The sequence below is a fragment of the Balaenoptera physalus genome (genome assembly GCF_965194825.1).
Source record: "Balaenoptera physalus genome assembly, chromosome: 2".
NCBI lineage: Eukaryota > Metazoa > Chordata > Mammalia > Artiodactyla > Balaenopteridae > Balaenoptera > Balaenoptera physalus.
In genome coordinates, this window is record NC_138883.1 from 144,136,683 (window position 1) to 144,153,005 (window position 16,323).

At 41.3% G+C, this 16,323-nt stretch overlaps 1 protein-coding gene across 5 annotated transcripts; it reads left to right on the forward strand.

Moving 5' to 3' along the window:
* Nucleotides 1–8,501: 8,501 nt before the first annotated feature.
* RAMAC (RNA guanine-7 methyltransferase activating subunit) lies at nucleotides 8,502–13,967 on the forward strand. Of its 5 annotated transcripts, none has more exons than XM_082448915.1 (4): nucleotides 8,502–8,629; nucleotides 9,391–9,439; nucleotides 11,850–12,028; nucleotides 12,753–13,967. In XM_082448915.1, exons 3-4 carry the CDS (start codon nucleotides 11,859–11,861, stop codon nucleotides 12,937–12,939), a joined length of 357 nt encoding a protein of 118 aa, XP_082305041.1. In that variant the 5' UTR covers nucleotides 8,502–8,629; nucleotides 9,391–9,439; nucleotides 11,850–11,858; the 3' UTR covers nucleotides 12,940–13,967. The 5 variants fall into 5 exon arrangements, with proteins under 5 accessions (XP_082305041.1, XP_082305037.1, XP_082305040.1 ...); XM_082448914.1 differs by lacking the exon at nucleotides 9,391–9,439 and adding an exon at nucleotides 9,141–9,193 and having other exon boundaries at nucleotides 8,549–8,629; XM_082448913.1 differs by lacking the exon at nucleotides 8,502–8,629 and adding an exon at nucleotides 9,646–9,780 and having other exon boundaries at nucleotides 9,417–9,439.
* Nucleotides 13,968–16,323: the final 2,356 nt, after the last annotated feature.

The window sequence follows — 16,323 nt, forward strand, 5'->3', positions numbered from 1 at the left end:
GAAGCTTATGTGCTCCTTCCTGCTGTTCCAACTCCCCACAGGGCACTAGGGCACGGTTCTTGTTTCTAAAGCTAGTGACTCCTGTCCCTCCTCTCTTAAGAATTCTGAACCAGGTGAGGGAAGAAGTGGTGGTCAAAGGCAGGAGGGAATGGGAGGGGGTGGTGGTGGTGGAGAGAAAGTGGCAGACAGACACACACACACACACCTACAGAGAAATGGATAGAGGCTGTTGGGAAGGCAGAGCCACTAAGGGTACCATTTTCTTACTTTGACACCATTTTCAAATAAATTTTACTAATTCTGGCACTGAGAGCCCCTAGCCAGTGGCTGGGGGGCTAGCCAGCCTTAACCTGACATTTTAAATGCAACAACTTACTGTGGGGAATTTATTTTAAAATTCAAATAGATTTTAAAGAATTCCTGGAAGCAAAAAAATGATGGCTCTTGCTATTAAACTTTGACTCTGCTAAAGTCAGTCCCGCTCTGGACCAGTGCCTCAAAACCCTCTCTCTACTGTGGAAGAAAAAGAGAACAGATATGAGGGTGAGAGAGAACCAGCTGTTTCTGCACAGCCATTATTAATATTACGATGGTCACCTTTCCAAGGGGTACATCAGGAAGGCAGATACTCAAAGTTAGATGTTTGGACACAGAGATTTTAACTATTAACTACTGCCTTTAACATTTTCTAGGCCAAAATCTTCTCTTCTGTGCTCCATGGCCAGTTACCCTGGGACTTCATGGAAGTTCTAGCCATATATTCAAGCAGGTTCAGAGCTGCTGTTTTTTTTTTTTCCCTCCCTCTCTCACATAATTTACATACCATAAAATTCACCTATTGTGAGTGTGCAATTCATGATTTTTAGCAAATTTATCGAGCAACCATCACCACAATCCAATTTTACAGTATTTCCATAACCCCCAAATGATCCTTCATGCTCATTTGTTGTCAATCCCTTTCCCACACCAAACCTCAGGCAATCACTTATCTGTTTTCTGTCTCTATTTCAGCTTCTTTTCCGCACAAAATTTTGGCCGTAACCATCCACGAACTCTTACGCCTCTACTTGAAAGCAGGGTGGCCCTCTGGGTAAGGATACAAATTGCATTCTGCAATTTTTACAATAGAATATAATTTTGTGCTGTGTGTCTGTAGTAGGCCATAGCCAGGCCTGCCTATGGAAAGTACCCAAGTGGACATAAATGGAAAATTCTTAGGCCTTGCAGTATAGGTGTAGGGAAAGGGAGCCTGCTCCAAATTCTGGCACACACAACAGGAATTTCAAGGCCTATGATGATGTCACCTTCTCTTGAGTAGCAGAATGATTGCTTTAGATGGAGGCACAGTTTGTTTCTGGGTGCTAAGCACTACACCCATAGTTTTTTATGCTTTGCACCTGTGGACATCTCACTTTGTGTGGGCTCTCAAAATACACCAGACTTTGGGTACACCTCCACTGGATACAAAAGAGGCAGGCATCAGGGAGCCTGCTGCCTCATTTATATTGCTTGCACTGTTTCTCTGCTTCAGGAATAAGCCAAAGTAAATGTAACTGTGAGCTGAGTCTCAGCTGTCACTTCAACCCTGACAGACTCCAAGTTCTGGTTCCAGCAGTGTCTAATATGAAAGCAAATGGATCTTGCTTCAATCAATGCCACAGAACATTTGCATTCTACTCTCTCACCACAGAGGGTAATCTTGACTAGCCTGTCATACAGGTTTATCTCAAAACTCCAGCTCAAATATGTTGTTCGTCAGGTTCTTTGGTGTCCCTTCTATAGAAAGGAGTCAGTTCAAATCTCATTTCTCCTGCTTGCTTGTGTAACCTTGGATAAATTACCTGTCATCTCTAAGGTTTGTTTTAAAAAGAGATAATACCTACCTAGGTGTGTTATCGTGAGGAAAAAATGAGGTAATATAAAGCATTGCCCAGTGCCTGGCATGTAGTAATGCTCAATAAATAGTAATAGTAGTAATGTCCACATTTTGACATTGCTGTTTTCACAGGACTACTGTGAAATGTTTGCATCAGAACCCCTCCCTACTGTTCAAAACAGCCAAATCAAGAGGGTTCTACTTTGGTCTGGAAAACAGTGAGGAACGAGAGGGGGAACTAACATTTGTTAATTCTTATATTGTGGTGGTAGAAGTAATCATTATAATCTCATTTTAGAAATTAGGAAACTGAACCTCTATCTTGGCTAAAATCACTCGGGTTGGCCTGCATCTACAGCCAATACCCTTCGCACCTGAAAATGCTGAAGATTTCTGTAGAGATCTCACCCACCTGTGGGAGGGGGCCTGACTCATACCTGCCATGGGGAAAGGAGAGTCAATCTTCAACAGTGTCTAACTGGAATATGCAGAAACCCGAAGAGAGACATGCATTTCCCCAAGTGAGCTGGGATCTCAACTCATAGTCCAAATATGACAGGGAAGATATTACACAGGGGGTCCCTGAAGGGACTTGGGAGAGAGCAGTAGTAAAGAGCCCTGCGAGGTGGCCTGAAGGGAAATGCAGCATCTTCCGAGTCTTTCTCTGAAGAGCATTCAACAGAAGAATGGCCAGTCTCCATCCTCTGTACCCCCAAATCCAGATTACCCACAGGTCCTACTGCCGGCAATCCATTATTTTGTGTGTGGATATGTGTTATTGGAGATTCACCTCCTTCAGTAAATTTCTCCTGGTTAATTTCACTTTGAGCTGATATTTTCCTCACTTTGAAGCCTCTCTGTACTTAGTTATCCAGTCTGAATTACTTTTTCCTGCACTCCATTAGGTTACCATGCACTATTTTACATTATGCATATGCTACATCATAACTGTCTTCTGCTTGACTCTTCAATTAGATCTTAAGATTTGTGTTGCACGTTTTTTGAAATCTCTCCACTCCCCCCAACACTGAGCCTAGAAATATATTGGATATTGAAAAATGCTTGTGGAGTAAAAAAATAAGTCAGAAATCCTAAGAGTCTTTAGATTAGGGTTTTTTCCTAGAATTCTATCTGAACAGAAACAAAATAGTAAATAAATGACTAAACTTGGTGTTTAGTTTACAAAAATGAGCAAATTAAAAGAACATGCTGAAGAAAAAAAATAAGTTTTGCTGCAGAGAAATAATGTGCTTTCAGCTCCTTTCTAGTAGTGGGGGTTTAGTCATAGGGAGGTTGTCAACCACCCTCCTGAGAAGCTCTCAAGGCATATGTGTCATATGCCTTGAGGGGACCATATGGAACCCACCATCAGATGCAAAGGGGGTGTCTGTTACTACACGGATGCACTGTTTTGCCAATGTTCCTGTTCCTTTTGGAGGATTCACCTTCATTCCGGCTCACTTTCTTAAATGTTTACCTTTATATTTGCCAACTGTTTGAATTGATGTTTCAACTGTTCTGACCATCTGCTGGGAGAAAGCTCTGAGATTATGTCACAGTTTTTGAAACCTCAAATCATATAGGTTTGGAGTTGAAGGAGAACTTAAAAATCAGCAAGTCTAACTCCTTCATTCATATGTTCACAATGCTTCTCCACTGCCTCGTGTGTGACAGCCTCAGTGCTAGGTGTTGGCGAGGCAGACTCCTGGCACTTATACTCTAGTAGGGAAGATGGACATGAAAACAGATAGACTCAATAAAGTGATGCAGGTGCCATGATAAAGGGGTGTCTGGGGAACACGTGCTATGCACAGGAGGTGAGCTGAGTCTTTATCTAGGTAGAGTGTGTACTGAGAGGGGAGGAAGTGGGAAAAGATTAGTCAAATATAGAACTGGAGAGGAAGGTAGGAGCCAGATCAATATACATTTACTGAACACCAATTATGTATCGCGTTGCCAGACTCTACACTAATTGCTAAAGATGTGAAAGATACAGCCTTACTCTCAAGGAGTTTATAATTTAAGTGCATGTAAACAAATTACAATACATTGTGATAAATGCATTGACTACATATGTTAAAGATAAAAAAGAAGAAATAATGAGGTCCACTTAGAGGTGGGGGGTGTATATGGACGACCGCCTGAAGATGATGTAATAGGCTAAGGTTTACCAGGTAGTCCAGAGTGGTGAGGGCACTTCAAACAGAAGGAACAACACGTGTACAACACAGCATGAAGTATTCCAGAAACTTTAAGTAAACAGTTTGATATGGCTGTGCATTTAGTTCACTTAGGGGGAGTGGCAGGAGATGCGGTTGAACAGATAGTACAGAACTAAATCTTAACAGGCTGTATTCCATGCCAAGGAGCTTAGAGTGCATCCTAGGAACCACTGAAAAGTGGACAGATCAAGGGATAAATGGAATCAGTTTGTGTTTTAGAAAGAGCCTTCTCTGGGCTGGTTGGTAGATACACAAGAATCGGCTACATTATTATCATCAGTTCTTTCCTGTACGTTTCAGGGTAGTAATGGAGCACTCTACTAACGGGGTGGAGAAGGGTCTGGAGGGGAGCAGAGCTGCATACAGGGACCAGTTAGAGGCTAGCACCGTGGTCTGTATGAGGAGTGATGAGGGTCAGAACTAAGAGAGTGGTGGAAGAAAGGAAGAGTGAACAAACAGAAGAGACGGTCAGGAGCTGAAGTCCACAGGACTTGGGGAGGGACCGGGTGGGTAGGATAAGAGAGAGGGAGGAGTCCAGCATGACTGCCAGGTTTCCGATGTGGGTAACTGGGAAGAATCATTGTCCAAAAATAGAGATAGAGGCAGATGGACAGGTTCAGGAAGAAAGATGAACTCACATTTAGATATGTGCTGGAGATGCCTGTTGGACATCCAGATACAAATATCTAGCATGCAGGAGCTCAGATAGGATGGATGGCTAGAGGTATCTACTGTTGAGTCATCAGCACAGAGCAGGAAGCTGAAGCCATAAAAAGACTGAGTCTGCATAGGCAACACAAGGAGAGTAGGGACAGGGCCATGGGCAGGGGAATGAGAAGTCAGCCAGGGAGATAGAGAACAAACAGCAATCCAGGGCAGAAAAGAATCATGAGAAATCTGGAAACAAAGTGAGAAGAAGGTTTAAGGGAGGGAGGAGATAAAAGTGTCAAATGCTGCACAGATACTAAATAAACTGAAGATTTTAGATGGACAGTAGTTGAATTTGGCCCTAGGTCAACTCTGTCCTAGGGAACTTTGTCAGAGTGGTTTCAGTGGCGTGTCTGTGGGCAGAAACCTGACTGCGGTGAATAGAAAAGAGGGGGAGGTAGAATACCGCAGCTGTGGGCACTCTTTGTAAGACACTCCCCAGGAGGGGAAAGGAGATCTGAGATATTCAGAGGCGGACACAGGACTGAGGGCAGGGTGTCAGTTTTGTTTTGAGACTGGAGAAACTTGAGCAAGTTTACACAGTGTGGTGGGTGTGGGGGTGGGAGGAGCCATCAAAGAGGGAGAGTTGAAAACAGAGAAGAGAGAAGGAATAACTGCAGGGGTGATGTGTCCAGAAGAGCAGAGGGGGCACTGACCAGAGACACAGCGGCAAGAGACTGGAAGACAAAAGGTCAAGGGGGCAGAAGGAGGTCACACTGTAGGTGTGAGATTGGGAAATCAAGGGAACCGATGCTGAAGCTCCAATTTCATCTGCAAAATAAGAAAGTGAGAAAACTAAGGTCCAGAGAGGTGGTGACCTGCAGGATAACCCACAGGGAGTAAGATTTTAATTCCAGTTTCTTGACTCCTTGCCTGGTGCTCTTTCTACTCCCTAGATTTTACTCATTTGTTTTGAAGATACCTGCATCACTTGAACATCTGTTTTAAATATTTATTTATTTATTTATGGCTGTGTTGGGTCTTCGTTTCTGTGCGAGGGCTTTCTCTAGTTGTGGCAAGCGGGGGCCACTCTTCATCATGGTGCGTGGGCCTCTCACTATCGCAGACTCTCTTGTTGCGGAGCACAGGCTCCAGACGCGCAGGCTCAGTAGTTGTGGCTCACGGGCCCAGCCGCTGCGCAGCATGTGGGATCCTCCCAGACCAGGGCTTGAACCCGTGTCCCCTGCATTGGCAGGCAGATTCTCAACCACTGCGCCACCAGGGAAGCCCTGAACATCTGTTTTAAAATGGGGCTTTTTGTACCTTTCTTTTGAAAGATTACTAGGCAAGGCTGGCTTCCAAAAGGGCAGAATAAGCTACCTGTCACCAAGGACAGTAAGCCTGCCAAAACCCAGGATTGGGGCCTGGGAGAAGACTCACCCTCTTAAAATGGGTAAGAGAGCAGAAGTTCACCCTCGGACAGGGATCCTGACTTACTCATGCCACTTTCCAGTGCTTAGAAAATGCGTCTAACACTCAAAAACTGTGGTTATCACTTCACTGAAAAGTATTCTGGAAAAGCCCCTGGAGGAGACAGTATGGTGTTAATGGGGGAAGGAGTGGTTGAGAGTAATCTCTGGACAAGTCTCTTGGCCTCTCCACACATTTCCAAGGTCCCTTCTGAGGGTAACACACATATCTGAGGAAGAGGTGGATAGGACCAAGACACTAAAGTAGTTGACTAGAGGAACCCAATGGAGCATACAGAGAAAACAGTCACCAAAAAAGCACAGGAAGGGCTTCCCTGGTGGCGCAGTGGTTGAGAATCTGCCTACCAATGCAGGGGACACGGGTTCGAGCCCTGGTCTGGGAAGATCCCACATGCCGCGGAGCAACTGGGCCCGTGAGCCACAACCACTGAGCCTGCGCGTCTGGAGCCTGTGCTCCGCAACAAGAGAGGCCGCGACAGTGAGAGGCCTGCGCACCGCGATGAAGAGTGGCCCCCGCTCGCCGCACCTAGTGAAAGCCCTCGCATAGAAACGAAGACCCAACACAGCCAAAAATAAATAAATAAATTAAAAAAAAAAAAAGCAAAGGAAGGATAATAAAGATTAGAGCCATCATTTAGCCCTTGATGGGCCTGTCAAATGGAATAGAAATAGGCAGATATTTTGCAACTCGAGTCCAAATTAAATCCAGTCAGAAAACATTGTTTGTGCTCTTATTTATATAACATTAGGAAAAAGGCGAGAAAACACCTTCATATCACAATCACACATTTTAGAATTGGAAAAGACTTTAGTACAACCTATTAAGACCAATTCATAGTTTTTTCATCCCCAAGATTGCTTATCTTTCCTTCTTCTGTGATTTCTTTAACAATAGCAACTGACTTCTACGGTAAATAGAAATACTCAGGTAGTAAACAAACTTGCAACGAGCGCTGGCTTGCTTTCTGTGGTCTCCTGAAAAAAGGCCCCTACACAAAGACTCCTTATGTGGGAGGATGACACTGAGGTGGAGGACTAGATTAAGGTTTGTAATCCCTGATCAAAACAATTTTATGTAATTAAAGCCACAAGAGTACAGATGTGAATCTAAACCAATGCCTCATATAACTTGAAATTTTTTCTTCTTGGAGATTAAACATTTATGTAACATATAACAACTCTAATTATTGTTAGAATTTACATAGCATCTTTCTTCACTTGAGCCTTAAGTGTTTTATATATGCAATAATTAATTCTTACAATAACCTTATGAAGCAGAGAAGTAGCACAGATTATTATTCCCATTTTGCAGAAGATAAAATCAGGGCAGGGAAACATGCTGAGATTTGCCCAGATCAGAAAAAGTGAGTGGAAGGTTGTCACTTTTCAATTCTCCTTTAGGAACTTACTTATTGAGTTCATGTGCTTTGCTTGTGAAAGATGGTGTGTTTGTGAATGGAGTGGGATGGGTGGGGTGAAAAGGGGGAGATGGTTTGAATAACACAATATTAAGACAAAAGAACATTTGGGAGTCTGTAATTCCAACTCGAGCTATAGGCACAGAAGTTCAATTGTGCCACTGGGCACAGTCTAGGAAACTATAAACTCAGCAAATCTGCCTTGTCCCAGAAATGAGAGATATTCTTTTACTCCCTTATGAAGGGTATGGATGTTAAAAATAAATAAAGTATTCAATTTTTACATTCCTGACAGGAGGGAAGAGTGAGGGACTCCACCATATAAGGAAATGGGCTGAGATGAAAACTATGATGCACACATTCCCTGACCATGCTTTCCAAAGCAGCAGCCTGTTACCCTCTGTGCTCTTACTCTGCTTAATTACTCTTCATAGCACATACCTATTCACTCTTTTTAATTGTCTATCTCCTCCACTAGAATATAAGCTCCGTGAGGGCAGGGCTTTTATTCTTATTCATTGATGTTTTCATGGCCTAGAACAGTACCTGGCATCTAAAAGATATTCAAAAAATTAATGAATTAATTTAATTCAAAGTAAATGAAGAATGCCTGAAGGTTATAGTTCTAGCTCTGCCACTGATCAATTTTGTGACCTTGGAAAAGTCTCTCGGAGAAGTCTTTTTAATCCCTTGGGGCACAGCCACCAGGCAGACTGAAAGCGCACGGTGGGCACCATCACCTTTAGCCCGCCAACCCACCACCCTCGTGGAACTCCAGGCGAGCCACCAGAGTTGGAAGAATTGGGAAAAATACACACGGTGCGCCGAAGATACCGCGAGACTTCACAGGCCCGCCTCGGCCTTAGCGCGCCGGAAGCGGAAGTCAGGCGGTGGTCGGAGTCTGGCTAAAGTGGTCCTGTTACCTTGGAGAGCTGAAGGGGTCCGGAGGTCCTGTGACGGTGTTCTGGGCCGGAGGTAGGTTTCCGTGAGCGTCCGGCTGGCGGAGTGCGGCCCGAGCGGGATAGATACAGCCCTGGGCGGGGCGGGGTAGGGGGGTCGCTCATTCGGGGCCGCGGGGAGGAGGGAGCCGGGCGGGCCGAGCTGAGTGGCCGGCGAGGTGTCCTCCGGCTCTGCCGTTCCGAGACTAGACTCTTTGGCGAGACCGGAAGCCGCTTACTCCTCGCGGCCTCCAGTTTCCCTCGCACCTGGGGCCGAGGTGCTTCAGAAGGAGCGCATCAGTCAAAGCCTCGATAGACAGGCGCTGGTGTGCTGTGAGAGAGGACTGAAAAAAGCAGTGGTTCTCAGTCCGTGTCTTCGTCGGTTAGTTCTCTGGGTTCATCTCCCAGGGCAGCGAAACCCCATTCTGGGTAGTCATTTCCAAGGTTAGTGGCCCGCAGCGAAAGTTCTGTGTGGTTTTATTTAGGGTCAAGAAACTAGTAGTCTTCGAGTACATATCTGAAAGGCTGTACCCTGTGTTTTCCAACAGGAAAGAACATACTTTGTGAAGTTGTTATTCATGCTCGAACTAGCTCATTGGTTGTGAGTGGCATCTTCTAGCTCTCCGGTGGCACTTTAAGCTCCAATTCCCTCTTTGGAATTAGCGTTGCAAGTCTTTAGAGCACTTTTAATCCTGCCACTTCATTAACCTTTATGGTTCCTGTCCCCATGACACACACCTTTTGAGGGTTTCTTTCAAGGGAGTCAAATTTTGTTTTGTTTTGTTTTTCTTCCCATAGATCTAAACAATCTAAACATTTAACAGTACAGCTGCCTCAAATCCCTGGGGTAAGTAAAGCTTGGATCAGTTAAAATTCTATTTAAATTTCATTCTCACCAGTAATTATAAAGATGATACACATTCGTTTATGTGTGGGAGGGGGATCCTGGAAGAACATAAGAATAGAATAGCACATTTGCCTTGGCTTATGATTTTTACTGCCCCCCTGGTTAGGTATGGGCCATCTTTCTGGTGATTTCTGTGATTCCTATAGAAATCAAGGCACGCCTTTAATTTGCTGAATTTATTTTAAACCATACCCTGGATTTGAGAATTTGACATCTGTTTGCCAATCCCAGACACATTGGTATTCAATAAGACATACTGTAAGAGAGCAGAGGCCTGGAAGGTAAGACATGTAGATATTGTTTCTTGCATCCAAATAATAATCTTTAATTTTGTTGGGACAAAGGTAGTATTATAAATATTTGCATATGTTTTGAGGGATTTGGAGGAAAGAAAAACTAATGGAAAAGCTGTCTTTCAGTATCACATCTCTTTGACAAAAACTTTTCATTATAAACTGAAGTAATACAGGAAGAAAAATAATTTTAGGACCTCAGATAAGGGAGATTTGGTTTTAAAGTTTTAGCATGATGTCACATATGCCCCAAATCGTAGAACAGATTTTAGTGGTCTTGAGGCAGAGAACAGAAAGATGGGGTTTAGGTGAGGAAAGGAGGGGATGGGACTACATCAAGGAAGGACTGGGAATTGGGGGCTACCTTCAAAATACTGCTAGGGCTGGCTTCCAGGTCTTGGGTGAAGATGAAAAGAAGTGAACTCTTTGTCCCCTGGTTTCTCAAGGATTAGGCTGCTGCAGCCTAAGTCAAATCTTTTCTCAGAGGTAGAGGGCTATCTGAAAATTTGGGTGAAGAAATACTGCTTCAAAAGTGAATCCATAATTGCCCTGGAAAACCCAGCTGATACAAATTTCAGTTTTCATAGCCATTAGATAATATTTATAGTCGTTTTTTCATATGTCACAGAACCTGGAATAAGAATATATTGAATACCATTATAAAGTAGTTACCCTAGACTTTAGTAGCTGTGTGTTTAAGGCCTTTTTATTTGCCTTTCTGATTTCATGTCTTTACTGTATTTACAGTCTTTCTCTTTATTGGCTCTTTTATTTTCCTACAAACAACTTCAGGTGTTGTAGCCTGGGGAAAAAAAGAGATAACCTTCCAGTAACCCCTTAGCTACTGCCCTTTGTGTTTTGTCTCTTGTTTCCAGCCAAGCCTCTTGAAAGCTTGGTCTTTAATCAGTGTAGATTTCTACTTCCTTACCTTCCAGTTATTTCTTAATTAATTGTAGTCCTGTTTTAATCCCTGCTACTCTAATCACCTTCTAATGGCTAAATCCAATTAATTTTCTCTTCTTGGTTCTTCCTATTACTTTACGATTTAACACTGATGACCTTTCACTCTTTATTCTCTTGCTTTCTATGATAATCTCTTTTGGTTCTTCTCTCATCTGTGTGTGGTCTCCTCTTAATCCCTTCTTTAACTTCTTTATATGTTGATGTTCTCCAGAATTCTGTTTCTTGATACTCTTTCTTATCCCATTGCCTTCCTGAGGAGTCTCATTCATTCTTACCACATTATCCACCAACAAAATCAGTGTCTCCCATGTTCATCTTCCACCCAGTTCTCAATCCCAGACCCTCCACGTGGATGTACATACCATAGCTAAGTTCAACTCAGTGTGGATCTTCGCCCACCCTTCTGTAGTTCCCATGACACCATAACCTGTCCAATTATTTGGCCAGAAACCTAGGAGTTATCCTTTATTCCCTTCTCTCCTCACAGCATCTACTCAGTGACTGATTTCTCCTGGAATTCTTTTAAAACTAATCCCACAGTCAGTGCCTCAGATTAAACCCTCAGCATGTCCCCTATATTATTGCAGTAATCTGCCTTTAAACTCACTAATCTGTTCGCTACCTGTTAGAAAAGTGATCCTTCTAAATAGTAAATTTGCTCTTGAGACTTTCCTGCTTAAACCACCTATGACTCCCCACTGCCTACCAGAAAAAGGGCAAAGTTGTTTGCATTGAATACAGAGTTATTCACAGTTTGACCCCTGTCCACTTTTACAGCTTCATTTCTTGACATTTGCTGCTCCTCCCTTTATATTTACACCATATCTGTCTTTTCTGCTAGACTGAGAGCTCTTTGTGGGCAGGGTTCATGATACATTGTTCATCTTTGTATCCCAGGCTCCTAGTTAGCACAATGCCTGTACTATAGTAATCAAGAAGTACTGAATTGAATCTAGTCTATCTTAGGTTTAAAAGTACACAAGGACTTTTATGAATACCCTGCCTAAAAGTATTTACTTCTTGTTTTTCCACTATCTGGTGAAGATAGTGTTACTTAAAAAAATTCTAAAAGAAACATATTAAAAACTGTACAGAATTTCAGAATGACTGACACTTCTGAAGCTGTTCCAAATTTTGAAGAGATGTTTGCCAGTAGATTCACAGAAGATGACAAAGAGTACCAGGAATACCTGAAACGCCCTCCTGAGTCCCCTCCAATTGTTGAGGAATGGAATAGCAGAGCTGGTGGAAACCAAAGAAATAGAGGCAATCGGTATGTATTACTTCAGAACAGTAAATGCCAATGGCTGATCTGGGAGAGGATAGCTTGAATCTGCTAGCCCACAAGGCCAGTGAGGGCAGGAATCAGTGTTTTTGTGCAGTGTGGTATACCGAGTGCCTAGTAACTGCTTGGCACACAGTAAGTGCCTGGTAAATATTTGCTTTTAATATTTTGTCAGCACCATATTTTTTTTCCCTTCCTATGCAATTGTGTGTGTGTTATAATGTTTTTTAAAAAAATATTCTTTGTCTGGAGTAATATTTTATTTTCTCTGCAAATATGCTTTAAAAACCTAGAGTCTTTTACAGAACTTTTGCATTAAATTCCATAAAGAAGATACTGTTTTTGGTTTTACTTTAGAAAGAAGTTTATACAATGTAAATTACTTCTATTTGATACCTCAAAATAGATCAAAGGAATATTACCATACTGCTTTTGAACAATTGAATAGGTTTCAGTACCATCCTATTGTTTGGGGTTTGGTGTTGTAGTCTAACTCTTCTCTGCAAAGTATTGAATATATCCAGTATAATACTGGATCTGAATCTTAGGAGAGTTTTGAATAACTAGTGCTGTAACATTCTTTAGAGAAAAATGTTTTTTACTCTTTTGTATACTGAGTATTAGATTGAGAAATGAAATGCACCAGGATAGATTTGTCATGTGTTTTTTTTTTTAAGGGAAGTATAAAAATCTTTTTGTTTTGTTGTTGTAGGTTGCAAGATAACAGACAGTTTAGGGGTAGGGATAGCAGACGGGGGTGGCCAAGTGACAATCGATCCAATCAGTGGCATGGACGATCCTGGGGTAACAATTACCCGCAGCACAGACAAGAATCTTACTACCCCCATCAATATGGACACTATGGTTACAACCAACGGCCTCCCTATGGCTACTACTGATAGAAATGTCAGCAGCTTTTAGTAAAACCATTTACTCTGTTAACATGACAAAAGTTTATGTTGTATTTTCTGTTGGTCATAGTTTTACATCTGATTGTAGAGAGTGGATTGATTTTTTGGAACTTGAGACATTTTTTAAATTAGATCTTACTGGAGAGATATGATGGCTGCTGGAAATATCAATAAAGACTCCCCTAAAAAGGTTGTGGCTTATATTGCTTGACTTCTACCTCAGATTCTTCTTTATTTCATGACTTAATAGTGCTTTGAATGTTGTGAATTTTTTCCTTGTTTGACTTTCAGGAGTTCTTTGTTTTACACAGAAATAAAAATTTTACATAGAAAATGCTTGCTTTTACTTTGTAAGGTAAGGAAGTATCCCTGTACTCGGATGTGCTCATTCCTAATATTTTACAGAAGTAGTACAATCAGCTCCTAAATGCACAGCTATGCTTACTTGTGATGTATTGTACATAGTAGTAGTTGAAAGGAAAACAGTTATAGTATATTTCATTTGGCTTTTGTTATTATGTGACTGTGGTACTTTGTAATTACTCTATAGGTATGAATCATCTTCACAATCGTTTTGGTTTCTTTTTAGAGGGATATCAAGAATAAAGCTGTAAAATCAGGAAGGAATCATTCTCAGTTTCAATGTCTTGATCTAGTGGTAGGTGGGATTAAGGCACACAGTAATTTTATACAAACTCTAAGGTTTTTTGCTAACTTAAACATCCCAGGTCAAAATTCACGCATTATACAAAAGTTTAACTCTGCAATGTTCCCTTCCTTTTCAATCATATGTAAATAATGCTGCATTTTGTATTTACTTTTATGGTATTTAATGTGGGTTGATTTTACAATGTTATGTTCACCTCCAAATGTGCACCTTTGCTGCTTCCTCTTCTGTAAATCCAGTGATGCTGTAACTTCCTTTCAGAGTGATCATTGTATTTCACATCATTTTAATGGCCATTATAATGGTTTTATTCAAATAAAATACTTGTAAGTAAGTATTCTCTCTCAAATTTTGGCAGTTAGCGCATTCATTAGAGATGAGCTTTTTGATTTTTTTATTACTCTGTTCTCCTATCTGTTGAAAAAGGTTTATTTAGTGTAAGAATAATATTAAGAAAGAGTACAAGTTTCGTCATAGGTCAAAGGTATTAAAAGGCAACTTCCTGAATCTGCCTTCTGCTGCCTTCTCTCTTAGCCCTCCACTCTAGGCCCTTGAGGTTGACATCTCCAGGTACTACTTCTACATGCTCTGGATCCAACTCTCCCCTCCACCCCTGCTTCCTGAAGAGCCATTCTTTCAGGTAACTATTTTATTAGAAAGGATTTGATAAACCAAGTACTCACGCTCAGATGTAAATAAAATTTTAACAATAAGATAAGGGTTTTCCATGTACCCTTGTAATTACATCAATAGGTAACAAGCCAGTGCTGGTACATTGATAGGTCTTGATACTACAGAATATTTAGCCCAGAGAGTTAAGAATGGTTTGACTATACCCTAAGATCTTCTCTGAAAGCAGATGGGTTATTAAAAATATCTGTCAACTGATAAAGCACAGCCACTGACCAGTTGGGACAATAGCTGACCACAACTTTAGAGCAGGATCCTGGAGGCCCTCTGCTGTGCCAGCTGTTGACACTAATTAGAGAGAGATCTGGATCCAGGGGACAGGGTTGGAGTGAGGGATGCCTCTCAGGAAGCTCAGAAGAAGAGTATTTTCTAACAGTATTTAAATATTTTAACACTGTAACAGTAGGGTACATATGGTCTGAGTATCAACTCTACTTGAAAATATGAGAAGAGTCCTCCTTTTAACATGAGTTATTTCTGCATTCTGCATGAGTAATGTATGTGGTGGTGGTTTTTCTTTTTTTTAAGCAACAATCATTATCAGACTGCTCCCTGTGTGCTGAAAACCAGGAAGAAGTAAAGACATGGTTTCTGCTTCATGTGGGAGAGACAGAAAAGAACATCAAACCAACTTCAGGATCATTTCAAAGTGGAGAAGAAAGAATTAGAAATGTCAAATGGAGTTAATCTCAAATAGGTAGTCTGTTGTAATAGCATATAGATTGAGCATAAGGAATCCTGGCTCCAAGATATCTGACCTTGAGAAAATCACTTAAACTTTGAGCTTATTTGCTCACCTGCAAAAATGGGGACAACACCTTCCCTTGTCACTCTCACAGGGTTATCATAAAAATAAGTGACCAAACATATGAGAGCTTGAGAATAGAAACTAAAGCTCGTGACCATTAAAACCCCAGTGGTACATAATTGGTGCTGCATAAACATTTGTTTAATCAATGGGAGGGAAGGATTTGATAAATTGTAAAGCATAGTGTTGATATAAAGTATGTAGAATAACAGAGAAAATGAGGTAGGCAGCTTGAGAATGAAAGATTTGCGATTGTTTCCTTATGTGAATTATTATATGAATTAGCAAAAGAATAAGACATTATATCCTTCAGAAAATAACAAACACTTCAAACATGGAAGAAAGAGGGGAATTCCCTGGCGTTCCAAGTGATTAGGACTCGGCAATTTCACTGCTATGGCCTGGGTTCAATCCCTGATTGGGAGGCTAAGATCCTGTGGTGTGGCCAAAAAAAAAAAGAAACAAACAAATATGGAAGAAAGAAAGTTTATATAAAAGTTGAGCCAAAATTACTGGCATTTGCTGTTTGGAAATTGGCACTGACTTGAGAATGGTGAGTGTTCATTATGGAACACATCAAATTAATATCCATTTGAGACAGATTGCTAGAGACTTAGAGAACTTTTTTTTTTTTTCCTTGAGTGCTAGAAGGGTTTGAGGTTATCCAGAGTGTAGTAACCTTGTGTCACTGCTCTAAGAATAGTTTTTAGGTTCTTGAAACTATGTAGGAGAAAGACAGCCAGTAAGATCTCCAGCATGGTTTTGGTTTCCAAAGCTGCATTCCTTACAACATAATGCTCAACAGACAAGGATGTAATTTTCCCTTTGTATTTTATTCTCCTAAAGGAAAATATAGAACTTTATGACAGAATTAAGGGTAATGAAATGTCAGTTTTAAGTTTAGAATGCCAAAAAGGAAAGAAATGATCTTTGACCCTGAAGATTACTGATATCACTGATTTTGAACTCTAATGAAAGCACTACACTTTCAGTTTTTTTTAATTTAATTTTAGTTTTTTATACAGCAGGTTCTTATTAGTTATCTATTTTATACGTATTAGTGTATACATGTCAATCCCAATCTCCCCAATTCATTCCCCCCCACCCCCCGCCCCACTTTCCCCCCTTGGTGTCCATACGTTTGTTCTCTACATCTGTGTCTCTATTTCTGCCTTGCAAACCGGTTCATCTGTACCATTTTTCTAGA

Coding starts and splice junctions, on each gene's coding strand:
- RAMAC (XM_082448915.1), top strand. CDS start 11,859: ATGACTGACACTTCTGAAGCTGTTCCAAATTTTGAAGAGATGTTTGCC. Junction 12,029..12,752: donor CAAAGAAATAGAGGCAATCG/GTATGTATTACT, acceptor TTGTTGTTGTAG/GTTGCAAGATAACAGACAGT.